Source organism: Porcisia hertigi, chromosome 31 (assembly GCF_017918235.1).
Source record: "Porcisia hertigi strain C119 chromosome 31, whole genome shotgun sequence".
NCBI lineage: Eukaryota > Euglenozoa > Kinetoplastea > Trypanosomatida > Trypanosomatidae > Porcisia > Porcisia hertigi.
Genome location: NC_090590.1, coordinates 623,073 through 650,020, shown reverse-complemented (window position 1 = coordinate 650,020; position 26,948 = coordinate 623,073). Strand labels below are relative to the sequence as shown.

At 56.9% G+C, this 26,948-nt stretch overlaps 5 protein-coding genes across 5 annotated transcripts; all 5 read left to right on the top strand.

Moving 5' to 3' along the window:
- Positions 1–253: 253 nt before the first annotated feature.
- Positions 254–4,969, top strand: JKF63_03858 (uncharacterized protein; the record flags this gene model as incomplete). The annotated part of the gene is made up of 1 exon (XM_067899855.1): positions 254–4,969. One exon carries the CDS (start codon positions 254–256, stop codon positions 4,967–4,969), a length of 4,716 nt encoding a protein of 1,571 aa, XP_067755061.1.
- A 1,972-nt stretch (positions 4,970–6,941) lies between these two features.
- Positions 6,942–11,969, top strand: JKF63_03857 (uncharacterized protein; the record flags this gene model as incomplete). The annotated part of the gene is made up of 1 exon (XM_067899854.1): positions 6,942–11,969. One exon carries the CDS (start codon positions 6,942–6,944, stop codon positions 11,967–11,969), a length of 5,028 nt encoding a protein of 1,675 aa, XP_067755060.1.
- Positions 11,970–13,835: 1,866 nt separating this feature from the next.
- Positions 13,836–15,704, top strand: JKF63_03856 (uncharacterized protein; the record flags this gene model as incomplete). The annotated part of the gene is made up of 1 exon (XM_067899853.1): positions 13,836–15,704. One exon carries the CDS (start codon positions 13,836–13,838, stop codon positions 15,702–15,704), a length of 1,869 nt encoding a protein of 622 aa, XP_067755059.1.
- Positions 15,705–17,365: 1,661 nt separating this feature from the next.
- On the top strand, positions 17,366–20,626 carry JKF63_03855 (uncharacterized protein; the record flags this gene model as incomplete). Its single annotated transcript, XM_067899852.1, has 1 exon — positions 17,366–20,626. The coding sequence occupies one exon, from the start codon at positions 17,366–17,368 to the stop codon at positions 20,624–20,626; it is 3,261 nt and encodes a 1,086-aa protein (XP_067755058.1).
- Positions 20,627–22,070: 1,444 nt separating this feature from the next.
- JKF63_03854 (uncharacterized protein) lies at positions 22,071–25,547 on the top strand (the record flags this gene model as incomplete). Its single annotated transcript, XM_067899851.1, has 1 exon — positions 22,071–25,547. The coding sequence occupies one exon, from the start codon at positions 22,071–22,073 to the stop codon at positions 25,545–25,547; it is 3,477 nt and encodes a 1,158-aa protein (XP_067755057.1).
- Between the last annotated feature and the right edge of the window lie 1,401 nt (positions 25,548–26,948).

The window sequence follows — 26,948 nt, the reverse complement described above, 5'->3', positions numbered from 1 at the left end:
CTGCAGCGTTTGTAACACGGCCATCCGTGCGTACTGCACGTCGCCTGCAGTTTTGTTAGGTTGCGTCGGGTTTTTTCTCTGCGCGCCATATCGCTCCCTCCCTCTCACCACCTACTCTGGGGAAGGCTTTGACTCGCTTCTACTCTTGGGAGTCCGTCGGTGCAGCAGTAGCAGCAACAGCAGGAAAGAGGGAAACAACAACAAAAAAAAAACCGAAAGCGGCCGAGAACCAACCCTTTTTTCTCTTCACCCCATGCAGCGGGTGCACTCGACTGCGTCCGCCGCTGCCAAGGACGAAACCGTACAGCAACTCGCAACTGATCATCTTTTGGGGATTGAACGGGAATCCATGCATCCACTTTATGGGGCGGAGCCCCCGTATGTCAAGCAACCCGAGGACCATGCCGGGTGGCTCTTTGAAAGTCTCTTTCACACTTGGCTGGGTAACCTCATACACCGCGCGGCGCGAGAAGACTTGCCCATGAATGAGCTCCCACGGCCCATGCGCGAATACCGCGCCTACAACGCTGGTGTAGCACTCTCTGCAGAGCTGCAGCGCCAGTGGGTGCGCCGACACGCATGGGACGGCCACGTCGGCGCGCGCGTCGGTCTGCGCTGCGACGACGCCAGCGATGGCGTGCTGCGCTGGATCGGCGTGGTGCAGCAGTACAACACGCCGGGGCAGCTGTACGCGGGCGTGGAGTGGCGCGTGGCGCCGTCGCGGCGTCCTGGCGGATGTGTTGGCCGCTGCATGAGCTGGCTTATGCGTTGCGGCAGAAGCCGCAGCACTGCCCCTGAGCAGGGCCCCGGTGCGTACCACCGCGGCGAGGTAGACGGCGAGCACCTGTTCGACCCTGTGGAGGACGACACGGTTCTGACGTGCGAGCGGGTGGAGGATGTGATTTTCTGGAATGATCGGCCATCCACAGACAGTCGTGGAGCAGGGACGACAGTTGAGGACTCTACCGATGACGTGGATACCAACAGTCAGAGCCCATCGCAGCAGAGTGACAAGGATAGTCGCACCCCACCGGCGTGCATGTCCGTAACACGCGCCGTCGTGCGCGTTTTTTGGTGGCGGTTGGTTCTTCTGGGACCTTTGCGCATAGTGGTGGAGTTCTCCACACTTCTAACTCCAATGGCACTTGGTTGGTACATCCGACTTCTAGAGAGCAGCGCAGAGACGCCATCTTCCGGGGATGGAAGTAACGCAACCATGAATGCATCTACTTCGTCTTCGGAGTTATCCAGCCTCCCGCCAAGCGGGGGCATGAGTAGCGCTGCGTGGCGGCCTCTGGCGAGCGTGCTTCTTCTCTTCCTCATCTCGCTTGTGAGCAGCGTCTCCCTCCAGAAGTACCTTCAAGTTGTCTGCCGCAATGCGTACGCCGTCCGGTCCGCCTTGTCGTCCTGCGTCGCTGACAAATGTCTGCGTATTTCCCCACGAGAATTACGCCGACCCGAGCTGAACCCCGGACGCATCGTGAATTTTATCTCGACGGACGTTGCGAGCGTGGAGAGCATGATGTATGTTCTGTGGATGACAGTGACGATACCCGTACAGGTATGCGCAACTGTGTTCCTCCTCTACCGAAGCATGGGCTGGACAGCGAGTATTAGCATCGTCATGCTGTTACTCTCCTTGCCGATACAAGCCCTACTCACAAAGATGACTTACACGTGTACTGTAGAGATGGCGAAGCGATCTGATGCGCGTCTTCGCTTCGTCAACGAGTTCCTGTCAGGTATCCGCTCCATCAAGTTCATGGGTCTCGAGGACATCTTCGCGCAGGAGATTGACAATCGACGGTCCGCCGAGCTCCGTGCTGTGCGGCGATACCAGCTCATTTCTATCTTCAACTCAGTCATTTGCCAGTGTGTGCCAAGCTTCACGGCCGCAGCAGTCATAGTGGCCTACTATCGCACGGGTCACCCCATGTCCCCCGCCATCATCTACCCCGCGCTCTCCCTCCTCGGCCTCATGGATACCCCGTTCGAGCTCATCACCTACCTCATTGGCGTGTACTCGCAGTTCTTCGTGTCCATGAAGCGCCTCACTTCCTTTCTCGCCGCCGACGACGCTCAGGCACGCAACATCCTTGAGGATATGATGTCACCTCATGAGACCCCACAGCCTGGCGCCGTTCTCTCCCACGCTACGGTGAGCTCCTACAAACCCGTGCCGTTGCCCCCACCCCGCAGCAGCAAACAAACCTCTGAGGACGACACGCACTACGTCCTCGAGGCAAAGACCCTGCTGGCGGACGTGGACCTGCGGTTGCCGCGCGGGCAGCTGACGGTGGTGCTGGGGCCGACGGGCAGCGGCAAGTCGACGCTGCTGGACGCGCTGATCGGCGCGCTGGCGGTGACGCGCGGCCGCGTGGCGTGCTCGCGCAGCGTGGCCTACGTGCCGCAGCAGCCGTGGATCATGAACGCGACGCTGCGCGACAACATCGTGTTCTTCGGCGCGTCGGACGCGGCCACCTTTGAGCGAGCGGTGCGCAGCAGCCAACTTGCCACGGACCTGGCGATGCTGGCGAACGGCGCGGAGACGGAGATCGGCGAGAAGGGCATCAACCTGAGCGGCGGCCAGAAGGCGCGCGTCAGCCTGGCGCGCGCCGTGTACGCGGACCGCGACGTGTACGTGATGGACGACCCGCTGTCTGCGCTGGACGCGCACGTGGGCGAGCGCGTGATGCGTGAGTGCGTCTGCGGCGTGCTGGCCGGCAAGACGCGCGTGCTGGCGACGCACCAGGTCAGCGCCGCCGCATACGCGGACCAGGTGGTGCTGCTGGAGGAGGGCCGCGTTGCCTTTCACGGCAGCTACGCCGCCTACCGCAAATTCGCACACCTCCACTATGAACGCAGCATCAGCGGCCTGGGGAAGGCGTCCATGTACGCTGCACGCACCGTGAGCGAACTGGCACCCACTGTCGACCCAACCAGGCTGGATGATGTGTTGGACAAGGGATCGGTGTCAAAGCCTCTGTCAACGGAACCGACGCTAGGGTCGAGTGATGATGCACCATACGCCGCACAGCCACGGACGCAGAGCGTGTTCAACGACCCGCTGGCAAACGCCAACTCAGATGTGACGGTGATGGAGAGTGGGGAAGAGAAGGCCGTCGGTGCCGTCCCCTGGGCGGTTTACCGACGTTACGTGGAGGCGTGTGGTGGGCGGTCGACTCTCTACAGCACTCTGGTTTTTTTCCTCGTGACCGAGGCGCTGTCTTGCTCAGCGAACCTGTGGCTCTCTCTTTGGTCTGGTGGTATGCTGGACAGTATTTCGGCTAGTCGGCGTCTCTTCGTTTATGTTGCGATTGTTCTCGTGGCAATCGTTGCGTCTCCCTCGCGTGACTTGTGGTGCTACACATTCATGCGTCGTGCCTCTTATAACATTCATGCGGGGCTGCTACGCGTCTTGGCCAGAGCGAGACTTTCCTTCTTCGACGTCACTCCACGTGGCCGGCTGATCAATCGCCTGTCACGTGACATGGGCCTCATTGACTGGGACCTGCCGGCGAGCATCGACGTCTTTTTGTTCTTCATGTTTTACCTATTCTCGTATCTTGGAATCATGATAACATCGCAGCCCTTCATCCTTGTCGTGCTGGTGCCCGCAGCTGTGGTGTATGGTCGCATTTTTGTATTCTACTGCGCCGCCAGCCGCGAGGTGCAGCGCCTGCTCAACATATCCAACTCACCCGTCTTCTGCATCCTGAGCGAGATCCTCACGGGGCGCTGGACCATCAGCACCTACGGCCGCGAGCGCGCCATGATGCAGCAAGTGCTGCAGCGGCTGGACGACCTCTTTGCCTGCTCCTACATGCGCTGCATGGGCAGTCGCTGGCTGTCCGTGCGTGTGGAGCTGCTGGGCAACGTCGCCGTGTCGGGGCTGGCGCTCCTCGGCGTTCTGTCGAAGCAGCTGCCCTGGATGCACATGAACCTTGGATTGATTGCCCTCAGCATCAGCAACGCATCATCCATCACAAAGGTACTTTCGCGCTTCATCAGCGTTGGCGCGTCCGTGCAGGCGTCCATGAACTGTGTGGAGCGCGTGCTGTTCTACACGGATAACGCCGAATCTGAAGTGATGGCCGGCCTGGAAACCACCGTTGAAGAGTACGATGACGCCCCACCATTGGTAGTCGACGGCATTGGTGAGTCCGCCGCTCCTGAAGCCGCGGGATCGATTGTGTTCGACCACGTGGACATGCGGTACCGGCCGGGGCTGCCGCTGGTGCTGCGCGACGTGTGCTTTGCGGTGGCGCCGGGGCAGAAGGTAGGCGTGGTGGGGCGCACGGGCAGCGGCAAGTCCACGCTGCTGCTGGCCTTCCTGCGGCTGGTCGAGGTGTGTGGCGGCCGCATGCTGGTGTGCGGGCGCGACGCACGCGACTACGGCGTTCGAGAGCTGCGCCAGCTGTTCTCAATGATCCCGCAGGACCCGCTGCTGTTCGACGGCACGGTGCGCAGCAACGTGGACCCCTTTGGACACTGCGACGACGCGGCTGTGTGGTGCGCGCTGCGGCAGGTAGGGATGGAGGAGCGCGTGCGCGACGGCGCGGGCGGGCTGGACGGGCGCGTGCAGGAGGGCGGTGCCAACTACAGCGTGGGCCAGCGCCAGCTGCTGTGCCTTGCGCGTGCGCTGCTGAAGCGCGACAGCGCCTTTCTGCTGATGGACGAGGCAACGGCCAACGTGGACCCGGCGCTCGACCGCCAGATCCAGCGCACCGTGCAGCACGTCTTCCGCAACTACACCGTGGTGACAATTGCGCACCGCCTGCACACCGTCGCCGCCTACGACGCCATCCTGGTGATGGACCAGGGCCGCGTGCTGGAGTTCGGTTCGCCGCGCGAACTGGTGGAGCGTGAGGGGTCTGCCTTCAGTGAGCTCGTGAAGTCTCTCAGCCGTGGTGCTCTTCAGGCTTTTCACGCGGCACTGGATGAAAACTCTGCGAATAGATCAGTGTAAGATCCTGTGCCGTAATGAGAAAAGAGGGGGGCACAGACGCACACACACACACCAATAACAAAAAAAGACTCAAAACACACAGCGGACCATCACCAGCACTGCGTTCGTTTCGTGAACACCGCCGCGTGTGTGTCGTTATTGGTGCGTCAGAGTATTCCACCGCTGTGATTAAATCTGTCTATTGTCCCCCTCATGGTCAAAGGGGGCCTGTTGACATCATCGCTGTGTTTTTTTTTTGGTTTTCTGTTTTTTCCACTTTTTTCCCCTGATTTTCTTTGAGGATCCCGTGTTTGCATACAGTGGACAACTCCGCTTTCAGCGATGTCGTGCACGGGAAAAAAAAAATCGCTGACTTTTTTTTAGGTATTATTGTTGTTGCTGTTTGCGTGTGGGCGTGGCGGCGGGCGAAGGGGTGGGAAGCATTTTTCATTGGAGGCCGTTTTTTTTTTTGTGTTGTGTGTTTTTATTAGTTGCATGCAGGCGGCGTAAAGCCCCTCGACAGGAACCCCTCCCACCACCACCACCACCACCACCGTATATTCACCTCGGTGTGTCGTAAACGTGAAAGACACAAATTAAAAATCGACTTAATATGTTGTTGTTGTTGCAGCAAATGTGGGGAGAGGAGGGGGGGTGATGTTGCCAAATTAATGTCAACGCGACCTTTTTTTGACCATGTATGTAATCCCGGCGCTGAGAATCAGCGCGCATTTATTGCTGTCGCACGGCACGTGAATGAGGAGACAGGCTGTCTCGCTTCTTGCTGACCCTCTCACTCAGTTCCCGCCCCAACCAGCATACCGTGCACAGCTGTAGTGTCGCTTTTTTTTTCACAGCAGCTCCTCACTCCCACAAACCTACACTCGATCTCCTCCACAAGTCTTGTGGGCGTTGGTGTGCTCTCCCTCCTTTTTTTCCACACTGACACGCACACAAAAACATTTGACATCGCAGAATGTCAACCTCGGATCCCTTTTTTTCTCCTCTCAGTGCCGCACCAGAGATCCCCCCTTACAAATGATCGTGCGGGATGTGCTCCCTACGCACTCTTTTTTGTAGCTTGATCTCTCTCTCTCTTGATGCCACGGATAGTATGGATACATGTGTACACACACACGGTGATGAGCACATTTGCAGGGAACTCCCCCCTCCCCACTTTTTTTTCTCCTCCCCATGCCCTTTTTTTATCAAAGGCTCTCCCATTGTTGCCCCCGCCCCGCCCCACCCACAAAAAAAAAGAAAAAAATGGTCTCTGTTTGTTTTTCATGTCATCGATACCTCCAGTCTTTTCCTGCCGTGAACTATCGTTTTCTTCGGAGCCTAATGAACATGGCGATATATTTCATTGAGGAGATGTGCGGCAGAGATTACCCGTACAACCCCGTCCCCCCCCCCCCGAGAGGATACATGACGAAAGAGTCTGGGAGGAGGGAGGGCGGGGGGGACTCCTAGTTCGAATCGGCCAGAGGTTTTGGTCGGGCGCACATCCGCTCAATTTCATTGCTTACCCTCTGAGCGGCTCACTGGACCCTGCGGTTGACATCTCCATTCGTGTGTTTTCACCTTTTGCGACGTCTCGCCTCAACCGCCGAATTCTCCTCTCTTTATGCTCTATTTTTCCCCTTGAATCAACAATTGTCGGCACTGTCATCCGTCGCACCGACCTTCCCTCTCCGCCATTCTGTCAACTCACCCCAAAAAAAAAATTATATATATATATATCCCTCGACAATGCAGCGCCAGCAGTGTTTCTTGCACCTCTCAGATCTCTACACTCGGGCTCACATCCGTAAAATCCATCCTCTCCCTTCCCTTCCCCAGCTTCAGAAACACACACACGGGGGAGAGAAGAGGCCGCCTGGTATTACAAACCGTTAATATCCCCCTCCCTCCCTACCCCTTGGCGCAGTCTGTGCGTGTTCCGCACAGCGGTATCACCAACCCGTATCCATCTGCTGTAGTCCACCTCACTATGTCTATTGGTGGACCTGCCAGTGTGGCACATGCTTTGTCCACATCGCCGCCGCCGTCAAGCGGGGAGGCCACAGAGAGTGTTCTCTTCCCGCTGTCTGCAGCGGAGTATGACCTGGAGGAGTTCAAAGAGCGTGAAAGGGAGCAGGATATCTCCCTCGCATTGTGGAGAGAACGCTTGAGCGGCCTGTGGGGCACAGAGCCGCCTTACGAGGAGCAGCCCGAAGACCGCTCTGACTGGATTCTCGGTACGCTTTTCTATCGGTGGATCGGATACTATATTCGTGCGGCGGCACGAGAGCAGCTGACGGAAGACGCGTTGCCAAAGCCAACAAAACAGTATCGCGCCTACAACGCTGGTGTAGCACTTTCTGCAGAGCTGCAGCGCCAGTGGGTGCGCCGACACGCATGGGACGGCCACGTCGGCGCGCGCGTCGGTCTGCGCTGCGACGACGCCAGCGATGGCGTGCTGCGCTGGATCGGCGTGGTGCAGCAGTACAACACACCGGGGCAGCTGTACGCGGGCGTGGAGTGGCGCGTGGCGCCGTCGCGGCGTCCTGGCGGATGTGTTGGCCGCTGCATGAGCTGGCTTATGCGTTGCGGCAGAAGCCGCGGCACTGCCCCTGAGCAGGGCCCCGGTGCGTACCACCGCGGCGAGGTAGACGGCGAGCACCTGTTCGACCCTGTGGAGGACGACACGGTTCTGACATGCGAGCGGGTGGAGGATGTTGTGTTCCGGCTCGGCATCTCGGGTGAATTGAGCCAGTCTGCGTCAACGCGGAGGTTCTTGAAAGACTTGCCGCTGTCTGTGCAGCGGAGTCCACGTCTTGTGAAAGTCGAGTGGGCGGTCTGGACACTTTTCCGCCAAAGCATTATGCACATCGTTGCACTTGGCATCTTCCGGAACAGCTGCGAACTGGCAATTCCTCTCTTGCTGAAATACTTTGTGACGTACCTCAACGACGTGAGCGAGCACAACCGTCAGAGCACCGTTGACCCAATGGCCAGCAGCGCATCTGCAGGGGATCCATTTAGCGCTTCGTCTGCGGCGTTGCATTACGTTAGCAGTGCAGACGCACCCGACGTCAGCTGGCGGCGCGGCATCTGGCTTTCGGCGCTTCTGTTCGTTGCCATGATCGGCAGTACGCTTGCGAGCAACAAGCAGTACCACGTTCGCCGCCGTAGCGCTTTGCAAGTGCGCAACGCCCTGTCGGCGGCTATGTTTGAAAAAGTTTTCACCATGTCCGTGAAAGCAACGCACCACCCCGCCTTCAACACTGGTCGGCTAACGAACCTAATGAGCACCGATGTAGAGACGGTGAGTCGATTTTTGATGATGTTTTGGCTGGTGCTTTCGACACCCTTTATGCTGGTGATTATTCTCTACCAGCTCTACCTTTTGCTGGGCATGAGTGTGTGTGTCGGCACGGCATTGATGCTGCTACTGATGCCCCTGCAAACTTTGACCGTCAAAGGGATGAGCTCAAACTACCGCAGCAAAGCCCAGGCTACAGACCACCGCGTCAAGGCTACGACAGAGTTTCTCTCGGGCATCCGTGTGGCCAAGTTCATGTCGTGGGAACCGTTCTTCATCTGCCGCATCGAGAAGCTGCGCGACGTGGAGCTTACACACCTCAAAAAACTGCAGTACGCCATTATGATGGTATTCTTCCAGCTCAATGCAACGCCAGGTCTCGTCGTCGCCAGCGTCTTTTTTACATTTAGCGTGACTGGTCACATCCTGACGCCCACCATAGTCTTTCCCGCCATCGCGCTGTTCAACCTGCTCATGAGCACTGTCTCCATGCTACCTTTCGCCTTGCAGCTTGTGACAAAGATACTCATTTCCAAGCGGCGCTTGAATATGTTCTTTGACGCGGACGATGAGCGGGTGCCGGTCATTGAAGACATCTCTGACGGAAGAAGTTGCACTACACCCACAAACCTTTGCCGCGCCACAGCTGATCAGAGTGAAAAACAGCAAGCGCTGACCCCTCCCCTCATTGTTGATGCGGCAGCGGAGTTTGTCAACGCAAACCTGAGCACTTATGTGGTGGAGGAACTGAAGAAACCGGCAGGTGCTATGGACGACAATAGCACACCGGCAAACCCTGACGAACCACCGCCGCTTTTCGACGCCGCACCCTCCTCGCCCCACCCCCACTCGTCATCAGCGCCCAGTACAACCGCTGAACCCAATGAAATGAATTCACCCTCAAAAGCTGAGACCTCTCATGCAAGTCACGGGGACGCTCCCGCTCCAGCCGAGTCCCCGTCACCGTCTTCCCAGAAATCCATCGCGGATATTCACTTCAACGAGGACTCAATCTACGTCCTCAAGGCAAAGACCCTGCTGGCGGACGTGGACCTGCGGTTGCCGCGCGGGCAGCTGACGGTGGTGCTGGGGCCGACGGGCAGCGGCAAGTCGACGCTGCTGGACGCGCTGATCGGCGCGCTGGCGGTGACGCGCGGCCGCGTGGCGTGCTCGCGCAGCGTGGCCTACGTGCCGCAGCAGCCGTGGATCATGAACGCGACGCTGCGCGACAACATCGTGTTCTTCGGCGCGTCGGACACGGCCACCTTCGAGCGCGCGGTGCGCAGCAGCCAGCTTGCCACGGACCTGGCGATGCTGGCGAGCGGCGCGGAGACGGAGATCGGCGAGAAGGGCATCAACCTGAGCGGCGGCCAGAAGGCGCGCGTCAGCCTGGCGCGCGCCGTGTACGCGGACCGCGACGTGTACGTGATGGACGACCCGCTGTCTGCGCTGGACGCGCACGTGGGCGAGCGCGTGATGCGTGAGTGCGTGTGCGGCGTGCTGGCCGGCAAGACGCGCGTGCTGGCGACGCACCAGGTCAGCGCCGCCGCATACGCGGACCAGGTGGTGCTGCTGGAGGAGGGCCGCGTTGCCTTTCACGGCAGCTACGCCGCCTACCGCGACGAGTATCTGGCACGGGAAGGGAGCCGGCAAGGAGCGGCAGCGGATCACTGTGCTAGTAGTGAAGAGGAAGGTGCGCATTCTGTCAGGACGACGGCAGAAAACAATAACCACATGGATTTGATGTTTGACAGTCCCCCGGCTACGAGAAGCACAGCAGCGACGGGCTCAGAGGCTGGCGGACACGCCGCACAGGACAACGGGAAGCTGATGACAGAAGAGGAACGACTCAAAGGAGCCGTCCCCTGGGCCGTTTACATCCGTTGGATGAAAGCCTGTGGTGGAGTGGGGGTTTGTGTGAGTGTCGTAGCACTGTATCTAGCCACAGAGGCGGTCATGGTGTCGCCGTCCATATGGCTGGCGGTATGGGCCACCAACGGGCTCCCCATTTCCACTACGCGATGCAGCGGCGTCTATATCGCCCTCTCCTTTTCGAGCGCGCTGATAACGCCGCTGCGGTACTGGCTTTCCATGACCGTGATGCGGCGGGCCAGTCGTCAGGTGCATCGTGAGCTTCTCCGCTCCCTTTCGTGCGCCACGCTGGGGTTCTTCGACACGACGCCGCTCGGCCGCATTATCAATCGCTTCGCAAATGATATGAACAACATCGACAGCGACCTCCAGAGCAGCTACTGCTATCTACTCTCCACCATATCTAAATTTGTCTCCACTGTGGCAATAATGGTGGCAACGCAGATTTTTGTAGTGGGCATCCTTCTACCGTGCATGGTGGTGCACTACCACCTGCTGAAGTTTTTCACACGCGCCAACCGCGAAATCAGGCGCCTTGTCAATCGGGTCAACTCCCCGATGCTCTCCGTGCTCCAAGAAGCGCTCGGTGGTCGTTCTACTGTGCAGGCCTACGGTGCCGCTCCGGCAGTCATCCAGAAGGCACTTGGATGCGCCGATGTCGTCTTTAGCTGCTCCTACCTGCAACTCGGCGCGGAACTCTGGCTATCTGTGCGTATCCAGCTGCTGAGCACGCTCATCGCCCTCGCCGTGGCTCTCGGTGCCGTAGCTGCTATGCAACTCAAATTCCTGCCATCGCACGCTGGCCTTCTGTCGCTCAGCCTCACCCAGGCCCTCGAGATCAGCGGTCTCTTGGACGGTATTGTCTCGGTGCTGGCCTCAGTGGAAGCGGACATGAACAGCATTGAGCGCCTCTTCTATATGATAGACAACAGTGAGCAAGAGGACCTCCGAGAGGCCCTTGCAGAAGAAGTGCTGCGCATCGCGGCGGCCGGTGAACCCACAGTCCGACGAGGTGCAGACGCGCTTGTGGAACGTGGCACTCAACAAGCAAGCCACACACAGGTTGGATCGATTGTGTTCGACCACGTGGACATGCGGTACCGGCCGGGGCTGCCGCTGGTGCTGCGCGACGTGTGCTTTGCAGTGGCGCCGGGGCAGAAGGTAGGCGTGGTGGGGCGCACGGGCAGCGGCAAGTCCACGCTGCTGCTGGCCTTCCTGCGGCTGGTCGAGGTGTGTGGCGGCCGCATGCTGGTGTGCGGGCGCGACGCACGCGACTACGGCGTGCGAGAGCTGCGCCAGCTGTTCTCGATGATCCCGCAGGACCCGCTGCTGTTCGACGGCACGGTGCGCAGCAACGTGGACCCCTTTGGACACTGCGACGACGCGGATGTGTGGTGCGCGCTGCGGCAGGTAGGGATGGAGGAGCGCGTGCGCGACGGCGCGGGCGGGCTGGACGGGCGCGTGCAGGAGGGCGGTGCCAACTACAGCGTGGGCCAGCGCCAGCTGCTGTGCCTTGCGCGCGCGCTGCTGAAGCGCGGCAGCGCCTTTCTGCTGATGGACGAGGCAACGGCCAACGTGGACCCGGCGCTCGACCGCCAGATCCAGCGCACCGTGCAGCACGTCTTCCGCAACTACACCGTGGTGACAATCGCGCACCGCCTGCACACCGTCGCCGCCTACGACGCCATCCTGGTGATGGACCAGGGCCGCGTGCTGGAGTTCGGTTCGCCGCGCGAACTGGTGGAGCGCGAGGGGTCTGCCTTCAGTGAGCTCGTGAAGTCTTTAGGCCGCGATGCTGAACAAATGTTTCGAGAAACGATGCGAAGCATTGATTCAGAGTAAAGCATGACACTGACGTGTGGGCATGGACTGACCAGCGGTGTGGGTGGTGAACCTCTACTTTTTCGTGGTGGTCGCTGGTTGGGCTTTGCGCTCAAGCCTCGGTGGCGGACATGCGAGAAACACATCAAATGTCCTCCCCACAACCCGTGGAGCACACTGCAAACACGGAGGAAAGGGAGAGGGCACACACTAGAGTCTCCTATGAGCGTGTTTACAAATACATATATATACATATTTATGTTTATATAGGGAAATAAAGTAGCAGGTAACACACGGAGAATATCACCGCACCTGCGCGGAGACGCCCGCTTTTTGTTTTTCCAAATTGTTTTTTATTTTATTGGTTTGAACCCCAGCGCCTTATCTAAACAGAAAAGAGGCCGCTCTCTGTCTCACTGCCTACATTGTGTATCTATGTCTTCCTCAGCATAGAAGTACCCCACCCTCCTTCCCGTGGGTCGATGCCCGGATTTAGCAGTAGAAGGACACACACACTAACATGTTCGAGCATGCTCTCGAGGTTGTATTACACGCCCACCCCCCCCGCATGCCCAAAATAGATGGAAATGCTGTAGTTCACTAGTCCGTGCACCGGGCTCTAACGCCGATTCTCTCTCCCCCTTTTTACCTTCTCTTTGACACCCATCACGAGCACAGCCGGTGTTCGATCGGATAGGTTGTGCAGCAGGAAAAAAAAAAGAGGGGGTGGGATGGTGTATCTAAAGGCCTAAAGTTTTCTTCAACTAATACTCACGCTTCTTTTTTTTTCCGGGGGTGGGGGAAACCCTTTCTCCAGTTTTATCGCTATCTAACAGAAACACAACACGCACACCGAATTCGCCTAGACCTTTCTGTGCCGTCATACCTACAAAGGCATCATCCCCTGGCACAGCCGCGAAGTCTTCATACCACCATCCTGTTCAACTCCCCTGTATACGTTTATTTCTCTCTCTCTCTCTCTCGACTCTTTGTTTTCCAAAGAAATCAGAGAAGACTGTCAAACTACAAAAGAAAAACGTCTGGGGGACTCTGTTACGTGTGTAGTGTGTGTATGTGTGTGTATCTTCTGCCTCTCTTTCTCATTACTCCACAGGAGTCTGGCACACACGTGGTCTGCCTTTTTCCCACTCCTGTGTTCCCTGTAGAAATTCTCTCGTGTTCCAATTTCTGTTGAGGCAAGGGCGGCATTCAGTCGTCAATATTTGTGACCCCCTTTTTCCTTTGGTGGCTCGACCCGCATTACGCAACTGCTGGGACAGACATCTCTTGTTGTTGTTGTTGCATCACGTTTCAGTGATCTGTGGCTCGTCCTTCGACTCGTCCTATACCACATTTCTGATTGGGCTCCGTCGCCACGGCATTGAGTTGCTTCTGTTCCGGTTTGACTTTCTACTTTCTCTCATTGTACACCGCCCCTTCATTCCCATTTCTCATTCTACATATATACATACATATATATGTATATGTATATGTATATTGGTGCCGACTGATTTTTTAAAGTGTATTGGTTTCTTTGTTCTCGGGCATTTCTCTTCTTTCGCGACACACACATGCGCATACACGTACACGCATTTTATCAACTTCTGCCACCACCACCACCACCCCCACTTTTACACATTGATCACCGCTTCGTTTCGTGTGTGTCACCCCATATTCTACGCGACACCTAGAAGCTCCATTTTTATCTTCAGTGGGTATTTTGTACACACGCTTAGAATATATATACATATAAATATATACTTTTTTGCCGCCCCTTCACTCCCTCCACCCCCCCGCCGCCCTCGTTTAAATAGAGTATCTCCGCCCTCCTCTATTACCGACAACAACGAAGATATACACCCCCGTGAGTGTACGGTGCACATATAAATGAGTGACGCCTCACCTCACAAGGTGAGCCCTCTTACAGAGGTGCTACTCTCCTCCGCAAGGACGCAGTACTCCGTGCTTGACAAGATCAACAGCGTGGCCCACATTCGTATCGCTGTCAATGACTTAGTGGCGTTTGAGTATGTCTGTGAAAAGACTAAGGAGTGGAAATGGGGCCTCGGCACGGTTGCCGCCATCCCCGGCCCCCGTCTTGTGCAGTTGATGTTATGGGCCGGCAGCAGCGAAGAAATGCCACCCGAAAATTCACCCATATCGAACGCCGACCGCGCAGAAGCAGTAAAGAAGCTCGAGGAGGTGCAGAAGCGGCGGCAAGAGGCAGAGGAGGAGATGGAAGATCTGAACAAGACGCTCACGGTGCAGCATGCATACTACAACCAAGGCCGTGCTGCGTATGAGGCCAAAGCAGTGTATGCGGAAGAGGCCGCAGCAGAGGCGCATGAGGAAGTGAAGAACCTGGGGGAAGCGGACTGGCGTGAGATTCGCAGCTACGTGAAGCCACCAGAAATTGTGCAGCTTGTGACAGAGGCCCTGATGCTCATCCTGGGCGAGCGGATCGTGGACTGGAACTACACTCTCAAAGTGATCCGGCAACGGTCCTTCTCAAAGCGCCTGGTGGAATTCGACTCGCAGAGCATCTCCCTGGCAGCACGTCGCCGAATCCGCAAGGAGTACTTGTCACACCCTCGCTTCACCCATAAGGACTCGATGGAAGGCAGTCGTGCGCTGGGCATAGTGCAGCGCTGGGTTGCAGCGCAACTAGCCACCAGCGAGGCGAAGGTCAACATCATGGAATACGACAAAGCACGGGTCTCTGAGAGGAAGCAGATTGAGAAGCTGGAGGGCAAACTGCGGCAGCGTCGGAACGACGTGGAGGAGTACAAAAACGAGGAACTTCGACTTAAAACGCAACTGGGGGACTTGGCTGTGCGACTCGACTACGACAGGCACATGAAGGACACCCCAAAGACTGCCTCTGCACCGCTTAGGAAGCTCGGTGTCACCAGGGACATTCTGAGCCCCAGGACCAGGAGGCCTAGTATCAGTCCGAATGACTCGATGGCTCGCGGTCGCCCAGGGGCACCGCCGCTGCACGAGAACATCCATGGCTCGGCGAACACATGGATCTTCACCGACAAAACCAAGATTGTTTTGCACAGCAGCATCCTGGTCAACTACGACAAACCCGCGTCGACGGTGATGGTGCTGACGCCAGAGCAAATGGAGCAACTTTTAGATGCTCTAAAGGCCCGCGCCGTGCTGTTTGCGGAGCAGCAACGCGTCGATGACAAGAACAAAGAAATGCAGGACTACCTCGAGAACCTTCGCGGCGCTCTGGCAGATGCACTTCTGGAGTTGGCAGATTCAAAGGCTCTTCTGGCAGCACACGGTGCTGAGCTTGCCGCAAAAGACCGGGAAGCTACAGAGGACAAGAAAGCTACGTCCACTGCGCCGCCGCCGGCAGACACGAACAAAACGGAGCCACCCTTCCTGGTGGAACTAGAAAACGAACCTGCCGACAGGAACAGAGATCTCGGTCCGCTCACCAACGCCCTTGAGGATGAAAAGAAGAAGCCCAAAGACAAAAAGAGCGCCGGCAAGCGTGGCGGTGTGGCTGACGTTGAGCTGGAAAGGGAGCCCGTGATGAACATTGTGCCCCTTAACGACGCTACGCAGGCCCTCCACCACGCGAGGGATGACCGGCAGCTAGAGAAGATTATTGACCGACTAGAAAAGGAGATTTATATATTGCGCAACGAATCCGAGTCCGCCCACTGCGTACTGGAGGGAGTTCAGGACATCATCCGTGCCACTCCCGAGCTGAAGCAGTATATTGAAGATGGGAGATAAAATTGACTGGATAATGTTTATGCTTGCCTGAGGCAATAGCGAAATTGACTTGAGAAGACTTGACTTGGTTTCCTCTAACGTGTTTCTTCTTTTTTTTTCTGATATCCCTGTTTGCTGGCTCCCCGCTCCCCCCCCCCCCATCCACCCGATACTCACAGAACTCACTCACACCCACTCTCCTTGCTTGTGACATTCTCCTTTTTCCCCTTCCATGAGTCTCTCTCTTTTCTCGCGCAGCCGCTCCCACTGCTGTGGTGTAACGATTGCGACGGTTTTTTTTTTCCGCTGTCAGTCCCCTTTTGGAAGGACGTCGCGTTTTTTTCTCGATTTTAATAGTTTTCTTCTTGTCAGTGCGTGATTGGGGTGGGAGATTTATCCCAACGCGTCGTGAAACGTGGGAATTGTACGTGCGTGTGTGTGCGTGTGTTTAGCGAGAGGGGAGGAGGGGGGGACGATCGTGTGTACTGCTGCGCAAATACGCGTGTGTTAATATTAGATAGAGTGTGTTTAAAGCGATTGTATCGGTTTTTTTTTTCAAATCCCCTCCTCCTCCTCCATCTCGCCCCTATGGTTGCCTCTGTGTGGTGGATACAGCGAATACGTTGAGACTTTCTTTTCCCACTGAATTGCAGGACAGCACAGGATGTCGACAGTGACCACAGACAACTGGTCAAGAACACCCCGCCCCCCCCCTCCCCGACCCTCTCCTCTCTGGGCATGGCAGATGAGCATGCAAACATACGGGAAAATTGAAGGGGGGAGAGAAGACACTGTGAAAAATGTAGGCGGTGCGACAGTGGAGGCAACTCTACCCCATGTCCCCCTTCCCTCCATTTGCATTGGGGCCTTCTGCGCTTGTTCATCTTATTTTCCAAAAGTGTATTTTCAAGCTGTACGTGCGCCATCGTGTCCCCTCCCCCTCCCCCCCCCGCTCCACCTCCACCTGTGTTACCTCCGTGTGTGTCTCAGAGGGATGACGAACATTTTCTTTCGCCTCCTTTCCCTAGTTTTTGTCTGTGTGTGTGTGTGTGGGTGGATGCAGTCGCTACACGCGAATACACCACCACCACCACCCTCTCCCAATGTTCAACCTCTGCTCCCCATGGTGATGTGTCGCTCTTCCTCATTCTGCGTATTTAGCAAAACGAAAATCATCGATTCTTTTCAAATAAAATCGATGAGTGCAAGAGTGGATTCACAAATCTTTCGGGGAGCTTGGAGCGATGCACTGTCCTTCGGGATCCGCCAACTGACGGCATTCTCATCAAAGAAGAAAATGCGGTTGGCACTCAGTTGATATTGGACTCTTCACGGGCGCTCGGCTGTCTCGACTTCCCCACACCCCCCCCACACACCCCCTCGCTAAGTATAGCCCTTCGTTTTTTGCGGTGCTGAGTAGACTGAGTGGCCCACCACAACCCACGAGGAGTTGGAGAGAAAATGTGTGAGGTGACGGCGCCGACGATACGCGTGATTTTATCGAACCCTTTTTTTTCTCTTTCTCTCTCTTTTTTTTCCCCCTCGTCTCCTGGCCCGCCTACGCACACATGACACATAAAGCATTGGTGCAGAAGTCCCTCTTTTCGCTGGAGGGAGGAGAAAGAAGGTGTGTGTGTTTTTTTTTGCTTTCGGTTTTGCCTCTCGCGCTGCCCCCTGCTAAGATGCCTCCACACACAGCGACTGGTGCGCATACCGAGGTGGTCGTAAAGCCACGCACGGCCATTGTGTTCGTCACTTCGGCGGACGGCAGCCACTGCCTTCTCGGCCTAATCGCCTCTACACCCACCACGACCCAGGAGAATGGCAACGTTTTTGCACTCGTGCAGCCACGCCCCCTAATCCTCCTCTCTCCTCAGCGACGACAGGATGAGGGAAAAAACAGTGGACTGGTAACTGGTTGCCTTGTCGATGCCAACCATCCCTGCGTCACAGGCCTCAGCAGGGTCCCGATACCGTCTCCCAATAGGGAAACCCTCAGCAGTAGTGCTGCGCTGCCCCTGAATGCGGATGATTCTTTCACAGTATTATCAGCTGAAGAGCTTCGAGAAATGCGAGAGCACCGCGACAGCCTTCATGCGGACTTGGAAACGAGTAAAGCTCGAGTACGTGAAATTGACGTGCGTCTTCAGCAGAAGGCGCAAGGGAAAAACAGCAGCGCGGTAGCCGTTTCTAAACTCAGTCCGCTGCGAGGAGCGTCTCCGCTGAGGGCGCACTCCGATGCGGTACGAAGGGCCGCTGACGCAGAAAAGGCCGCCAGTATTGCAGAGAAAAGCTTCCGGCTCGCACGCGCCAGGCTTCGAACGGTGAATCCACACGTATGGATGGATCTACAGCGGCACCGACGCTGCACGTCCTCACAGCCGTTGATCAATCTGATAGAAATCGCCGCAGTGCCGCTGCACGACAGCGCGTGTGCACTGTTTGATGATGTGGTGGCGCAGGGAGCCTCCCTGCCAAAGCGTCTCATGGCCGTGAAGTCGACGGGTGTCACTGCAGAGGATACAAAGTACATACTGCGCTATTTGGAAGCGTGGCCGGTCGTGTCGGCCGTTGAGAAGAAGCACAAGGCCGCCGCTGCCCTCTACCAGTGGGTCCATAAGCTAGTCAAAGCGACGCAGGCTCAACAACAAGTAAAGGAGGCTCACAGCACACTCGTAAAAACACTGTCACAGGGCTCGGATGCGGCGCGGCGATCGAAGAACTCGACGAAGTCACTTGAACTTGCACCGAGGCCAGCAAATCACTACGGTTGTGTGGAAGAGGCGTCACTACAAAAGGAGCGTAAGGATCAACTGGAGTACGTGCAGATGGCAGAAGAGGAACTAGCTGCCATTGATAAACTGATAGCCGAGGCCGAGACTCTGGCCACCTCACCCCACCAGCGTGCCCACAACTCACTATTGGCCACAAAGACTATTGTGCCAGCATTGATGGTTCCGACATCGTGGGTGATCGGCGCCTTGCCGAAGGACGAAGCACTGCAACTAGCAGCGTACACGGAGCACCCATGTGGCAAACCAGTAGTGTTTTCGAGTGGTGCGAGTCGGATGCTGTCGAGAGTAACAATGGCGCCCGCGTCGTCGCTGGCGGCTACTATGGCCCCGCCTCAGGGACGTCTCTCTTCTGGGCAATACCCCACCATCGGGCCTAGAGGATCCTTCCACGGCGACAACAACCGTAGCAGCCACGACTACGACACTGCCGTGCCCCAGTCCACCAGAAGCCGTCCGAGCACCCCCAAAAGTGCGGTTCCTTCCCCTACGGCTGTAAGTGACCTGGCCATCGCCTCCGCACCCAAGAGTCCTGCTGAAAAGCAACTTGGAGAAAAGGAGGAAAAACCCCAGCTGCTTGAGGCCCGCCTCTCCGCTGCTCTTCAGCAGAGCCCAAAGGTGGCAGAGGTGCAGCTGCTGCGCGACGAGCTGCATGCAAAGCGCACAGAGCTGCACCGTGTCCTGGAAGAGCGAAATAAGCTCCTCGATGAGCGGTATGAGCGGAGACTTCAGCACGTCTCCAGCACACGGCGTTTCATGACGAACGGCGCTCCTGGCGATGGCACATCGGAGTGGACGTCTGAGCAACATGCGGGGCAGTCATCAACCCCGCGCGAAATTGTCCACCGGAGGATCGTCGAAGAGCTCGAGGATCAGCTGACAGCAGCGCATCAACGCATATCTGAGCTTCTCATGGAAGCTAGCCAATCGCATCGTCAATCGCCAACACTGACAGGCTCCATTGCAGCACTGAAAGCAGTCCAACAGAGTAGCAATGGTGCAGATATGCAGAGCGGTCGTTCACAGAGCTCTGCATACAAGCAAGCATCCATAGATGAGATCGAGAATTCACTTCATTTTACCAGCGACACATTGAAGCAGCCGTCACCGAAAAGTAGGTCTGCATCGCCGAGTCAACTCTATCCTGCGATGGTAACGCAGCAAATGTATGATGACCTGGAGGCTTGCTTGCGTAGTGTCTCGGCGGAGCTTGAAACAAAGCAGCAGCAGGTGCACCGCCTGGAGGAGCAGCTCAACGAAGCCCTACATTGCTGCATTGAGACAGAGCACATCGTGTCAGCTCAGAAGCAAGAGCTCCAAGAGGTTTGGGAAAGGCTTGAGGCAGCAGAAGCCCGAGCTGAGGAGAAGAGCATCCTTTCTCAACAGCGTCTCCTCCTCGATCATTCACACGCCTCCCCACAACCGCAACAGCAGCAGCCACGCCTACCCTCGCCGCTGCACCCTTCGTTCACCTTGGACGACTCGCACCTTTCCCAATATAATGAGCCCACCCCCAACTCTTCGAGCGCACAAACGTCCTACGCCCATCCCACGCTTAACAAGCATGACGTCTGGACGAGTGGCCCAGTGTCCGGAGTCGCCGACGCCGAGATGAGGCCCCAATCTAGCGAGGATATCATCACGACTACTGCCAACGCGAACACACCCCATAGCACCGCATCTGGACAGTCGACAGACGCACGCACATACTCATCTCAAAGACGGGGGGATATCCCCACCTTTGTGAACGGCTCCAGTGGGGCGACAGCAGCATTGGCATCCAGTACAGTGGAGTACCTTCCTTTCAGTCCGTACAGCGTCAGCGCCTCACTTCTTCATTCACGGCCAGTCGAGCAGTTGAGTATGATAGAACTGCGGCACGAGGTACATCACCTCCGTGAAGAGGTAGAGCGTCATCAGTCCGTGGAGCTTCGATTCGCGATGGAACTCCAAACCCTACGCGAGAAGCAGAAGGCAGAGGGCAAACGCCGCCGTGATGCACGCTCGGCCCGCTTTCAGATGCTTACACGCATGCAGTGCGAAATCACTGACTTCATTGAGCAGTCCATGAAAGGGCTGGAGGAGATTCCAACTCTACTGGAGCGCAGCCGTGTGGAAGCAGACGCGCTCACGGCGAGGCGTCAAATATAGCAAATAAAGGCTTCCCATTGGGCCCAGTGCGTCTGCGGGCACCGCGTACTTGAATGACCGATAGAATTTGGTGACTTCTCTCTCTCTCTCTGGACTTGAGCTGGGCGCATCTCGTGAGCCAATTTGCGTGCTCTTTTTTTTTTTTCTGTGTCTGCCTTTTTCTTTTTGCAGATTCCGTGTACCGTAATTGTAGCCCATTAGGAAACCGTGGCGCCTGACCCACAACGTCTTTCTGCGCAAAAGGGAGCGGGACAAAGAAAGAACGTCCCCCTGTCCCGCTCGCCTATTCTTGTTTTTTTTTTTTTTGCACCCCTCCCATCAGCAGTTGCACTAGCTGCCCCCACACATATACTTCCTTTGGCTGCACATGGTAGGGGGGAGTAGCTATGAAAGGCTTCGGCCCTTCGCGTGCGGTCGCCTCCAGTTCTGATTCTTCCACCTCCAGAAGATGATCTACGCTGCTATTCCCTCCATTCCGCTCGTTATTCCCCTCCCCGTTATCATCTGGCATCCTTTGCTCTCACCCATCCACCCACACCCCGAAAAAAAAAATCACTACACATCCCCAGCCAGGGAGAAGGAAGACTAGCCGGAAACCCCCTCCTTGCCCCCTCACACACACACACACACACACACACACACACCGTGTGCATTTGTATACCCCGTATTGACAGGGAAAAGGGGGGGAAGGACGGGGACCTGCGACCCTCGCCTCTCCTCTTTCTTTCTTTGTTCCCTCTCTTAGACGCCTGGTAGGTCGCGCGGCGTCTCTAGTAACCCCCCACCACCACCACCATCACCCCTACCGCAGCCCAAACCCGAGTGACATACACGAATATAGACGCGTCAAAACTCATCCATGCCCTTCTGCTCCTCTCCCCGGGGTAAAAAAAATGCCGCCGCTTCTCTGAAACACTCGTCATCCCCGGTGCAACCGACTAGCGATGCACTGCGGAAGAATCCACCGAACGCAGTCTTCAGCCCGAAACACACCGCCAAAACTGTTCGAAATGACAACGACACCTCAGTCAAGTTGAGCCGACGCTGTTCTGTCAACGCGAACGCGGCGGATCAACAGGGCAATCCGAGGAACAGCAGCCGCACCAATACCAGCACCGAGTGCTGTGCATCCGAGTTGTTGTTGCCAGGACCTGGGCCTCTGCTCACGAACGACCGATCGCCGCATGACACTGTCAGTAGGAGCGGCCTGCCACAGGAAGCGCAACAGACAGCTTTGAAGTCTGGGAAGAAGTGGGATACCCCAACACTGTCATTTGAAGGAGGCAGTGTCGCACTTCCTGCCACCCCAAACCCGCGTACAAGTTTCAGAAAATGCTCTCCGGTGGATGGTGTAAACGCTGCATCGTCGAATCCGACATTCCCTGCAACGACAACCCTTCCGGCCCCGTCATCTCCGTCGAAGGGAGCTCACCACGAAATGATAATGCTGCCAGCCGTAGACTCTGTAACAGCGCTACGTAAACTGATTCACCCATCTGACTCCTCCGCGCGTGCCTCGAACAGCGGGAACGCTGTGTCACCGTCATCGACCTCCTCCACGACGGGTAAGACACCCGCTAGGCTTTGGCTGGAAGTGTTACCCCCACAACAGCAGCCTGCCGTGACGCAGCCGTCACCCTCCGACGCCCTCACAACGCGGCAGCCTTCTGTGCGCTCGTCGGTCTCGCCTCCAGGTGCCGGCAGTGAGACGTCGCCGATGGGACTCCTCAGCAAGACAGCAGTCCCCTCACCACCGAGTTTCACCACCACCATTACCTCAAGACAACAGCATTGGACTGGTTCGAAGCCGTGTTTGTTGGACATGGCAGTCGATCCGCCCTCTTCAACGCCTCTGCCAGCGATGAGTATCCCCTCTCCCATTTTCTCTGCGATGGAGTTGGTGCCAAAGCAGCGCGGATTCCTCTTTCGCGTCTTCAAGCGCTGCCAAAGTGCCTACAAAGAGGCGAAAAGCACTTCTGGTAGATCCACCCCGAGATGGCCGAGCAGCAACGGGGGCAACGATGCCACAGAAACCGAGATCAACGGTATCCGGACTACAGGCGCACGCAACCGCATCAGCGGCACCACCACCAGTAGTTTCCGTCCGGTGAACATCAATCCCAGCCTCAAGGACCGCCACGCACACAGTGAACGCACAGGTGGTAGCGCTCACGGTAAGCGACGCGAACCAGCCGCGATGTTTTCTCCCACGGTGAACGAAAGCCCTCGGTGCGCACAGAACAACGCCTCTATCGTCTCAGACGATGCACCCCCTTTTCCACAGAGGAAGGTGAACAACCTGAGCTCTTTAGGCGGCAATGTCGGCACTTCACCGACCCACATACGTTTAACAAATGGCACACCCAGCGATCCCAGCGAAGCGAGCGACACGGAGGACGTGGTTCCTCTCGATAACCCTTCCTCTACCCGCCGACTTCCGTGTTCGGGCACACGCTTGGCGACACCGCGCACCGCATCCCGAGCTCCCAGCAACTGCAGCCTCAGTCTAGATGACGTGCCACGACCGCTAACACGTCACGCATCAACTCTATCAACAGCGCAGCAAGAAGCGCTGCGCAAAACACCATCCTTCATCAGCCGCATACACACGCCGCCACCGCCGCCGAGTTTGACAGAGTCTGTGCAGTTGCGCAAAGGATGCCGTGTGCTCCGGGCGCAGTGCGACTCACCGGATGTGCACACCTCCGCCTCTGGTGCCCGTTCGGTAAACGAACAGTCGCTTAGCAGCACCTCCACAGTGATCGTCAGCGAACCGCTTCCGTCTACAGTCGGTCATGTGGAATCGAGGGTCTTTTTATCGGCAAGAGGTGACAACTGCGGTCTCCCGTTGGCTGATAATGACAACGATAGCGTCTTGAGTCCGTGGCCTTCGAAGAAGCCGCCAACAACGGTGTTTGGTGTCGCGTCTCCAATTGGTTCCTCAACCCCAGGCACCCAGAGCAGCACCACAAACGACAGGGGCGCAGCGGAGCCGAAGGCCAACGGTGCGGCGCTACAGTCGGTGGCAACAGCGTCGCTGGATTTTCCCAAATCATCGTGTGGTAAGACGATCACGTCCCCACAACCGAATTTTTGCGTTCCCTCCCCACCGCCTCTCTCCTCCTCGCTGGCGTCGAGGACCGCATCCGCGCCAGAGATTCGGAGTGAGCTCGAGGTGGCCACGAGTTCTCCCCCAGCGACGAAGACGTCGGCAACAGGAAACATGAAGAGTGACTCAGTCCCTTCAGTGAACCAGGACCTGCCGAAGAATCCGTCCACAGGCATCTCCCTCCTCCTCGACAAGTCCGCTGCCTTTGACTACTACAGCACGTATAGGCTGTTCGCGCAGCAATTCAACACAAAGCCACAACACTACATCGCCGCCACCCTCACACCCATTGAAGAAAGTGCTAGTATCGCTGCCATTGATGAAGTGGCACGAACTCATCTCGAACAGTCACAGCAAGGGCCACAGCTGCAAACGCCGGACACGTCGCGCAACGACACTCTTAATAGCATCGCCGTCAACCCCCAAAAAGAAAACGATGTCAACATCAGCGCATCCGGGGGTGCGGATCTGAGTCGCTCCGACTTGTGTGTAACCTCCTCTGTATCGCCCACTGCCGAGGGTTCCGATGCAAGAGCGGCCGGGCGCTCCACTTCCCCTTTGTTACCTATCCAGAAAAAGTCAAGACCAAACGATGAACAAGTGGTGCAACCTGCGAACCGCCGGTGCGTCGTCAGTGCGCATATCGACATAGAGGAGGACACCTGCCTGACGACGTCCACCACCGGTGTGGCACCCACCAGCGCATCTCTGGAGCTGCAAGGGACTTCTTGTGGAGTACCCTTGCCCGTGTCCGCATCGCCGAGCGTGACTGGGTTCAACTACTCGATGGCCCTTCCACCCTCATCAACGAAACCCTCAACTGCACAGTTTGAGCTTTCCTCGGACAATCACGACGACGACGACGACGATAGCGAGGATGAAGAGGAGCCCGAGAACGTGCTGGAGGGTTTCTACCCGGCGGGCTTCGACGCCCGTCGCGGGGCTCGCAGCGGGAGCTCCATCGTGTTCTATCTCCACAAGGGAGACAGTGTAAATAGCCTGGACATTGTTGTGAGTGGAACCGACAACGCATGCGCGACCGCTGCGACTCTGCCGCCGCTTTTTTCTTCTAAAACGAAGCCACTATACAAGCCCCCGCAGTCCGAGTACTCGATGCTAAAGCTCTGCACCACAGAGGCAACCCGCTGTAGCAACGCACGGCCGCACGTCACCTTTGACCCCTACATCATGGAAAGCGCGCATCTGCTAGGTCATCGCATGGTGCCTGTACCCAGTAGCACGCCTGCCGACTCTCACAAGTATAAGGACTTGATCTCGGCTACCGACTTGGACTCGTACAGCGTTCTTGTGGAGACGAGCACCCCTTCGGCACAGCTGAGCGCGAATGGGAGAGAGCCGAAGACACCGATCAGTGGGCACTCGGCGTCTGAGTCGCAGAACAAGCCTCTTTCCCTCTGCGCTCCCACCAGCATCTTTCTTGGGACGACTGCGCGCTTCGCGCCTGATAAAAACAAGATGCACTGTCCATCGGCAAACACGTTTGGGCACACAAATGTACAGCGTTGCGCCCCCGCGACTGTGATAGCGACACGTGTGGTCGCAGAAGACGGGGAGCAAGATGTCGGCATGAATAAGAACCATGTAAACAGCGAGGAGGGTGTCTACGGTGAGGTGTACACCGATGAGAACGGCGACGAGTGGTACTGGGAGGAGGTGGAGGATGAAGATGAAAACGCCAGTGATACGGAGTGCCCTCTCTTGAACTGCGGCGCAGTAGTAGATCACAGCGTGAAGCTCGACTCTGTCGCTACCGGCGTCACTGTCACCCGCTTCAACTCCTCACCAATATGACGCCTCGGTGTGGAGTATGTGTGCGCCTTGTTCTGTTGTTCTGTAGATTCTCTCTCTGTCTGAAGCGCCGTGCCGCGCTCTGATGACGGAGTACCCCCCTCAGCATGAGTTACCGGCGATGGGGAGGGGGAGGGGGAGGGGATTCACTTTACCTTCAATGGAGAAGCTACGCACCCCCTCCCCCAAAAAAAAATCTCCCTTGCCAACGGGGAGCGCCCCTACGGGTGTTGGCACTCCAACCAAGGATGGTGCTGCGACGCGGCACCCTGCACCAGTGGCCACGTCTGTGCCATCCATGTCGATCGGTGAAGTGCCAATGCATCTTACCCAACCCCTGACTCTAAGTTGGTGGGAGGCCTGGGGCCACACCTGAAAAGGGGCCCACGCAGACGGGGGGCGGGGGCGGGGTGGAGGGGGAGGCAGCGGCGGTGCTCAGACGACTGTGTCGGCATTGGTGGCGTATATAACGTGTGTTCAGATCCGTTTCGTCTCTCGCGCGATGTGGGACTGCAGACTCACCAGCGCCAACGTGTGGCATTACACCACCCACATATTGCTCTGCGACAAAGTGAACACGTTGAAAGAAAACTTTATGTCGCCTTCAGGGCTCGTGGTTTTTCCATTGGTTTTTGGTCTCAACTATTTGACTCGCCGCCCCGGTTGGAGTCACAGAAGAGGCCTCTCACATCGACCACTTTCGTTTGGCTGTTCTCCCCCTCCCCACCCCCACAGATACACACACGGACGCCCCTGCGACCCTTTGAACGGCTTTTCTATTCTGTTCAATGTGAGGTGGATCGAGCTCTTCCACGATTCATCGCCCATGCGCATGAGGCCTGGCGGTCTCTCACAGTTTGAGTGGGGGGGAGAAGGCAAAGAGAAACCACACGGCGGGATAAAAGTGGGGCGGAGACATCAAAAAGTACGTCTGCCGATTGTATCGCGCGTGTGTGTTGCATCTTTCTTTTCTGTGCTGCGAGGCAATTGTTTTGTACAGCTATGCGTGTGGCGCTTACCTCGAAGTAGATGAGGACTTCCCGTTCTAGCTCCAGTGGAGGGAGAGAGGATGAAGGTATCATTGTGAGGTTAGTAGGTCTCATGATCATCTTTGGTATGCCATGGCCATTGACGATGAGACTCACCTTCTTAGTGACTCACTTTCCATTTGTTCTTCTATATTGCCCGCGATCTCATGGGCGGTATGCGTGTGCGGATACGGTGTACCCTGCTGTCATAGCAAAGGTGTGTGACGCGCCGCATTGCCTGTCATTTGTTATTGTATTTAGTTTTTTTCCCTGCGGTGGTGAAGCGGAGACGTCACAGATGCGCTCACCAGACTTCTCATTCGGTGTACGCCACGTCCCGCATCAATTTCACTGCCTATTCTCCCGTCCCCCCACC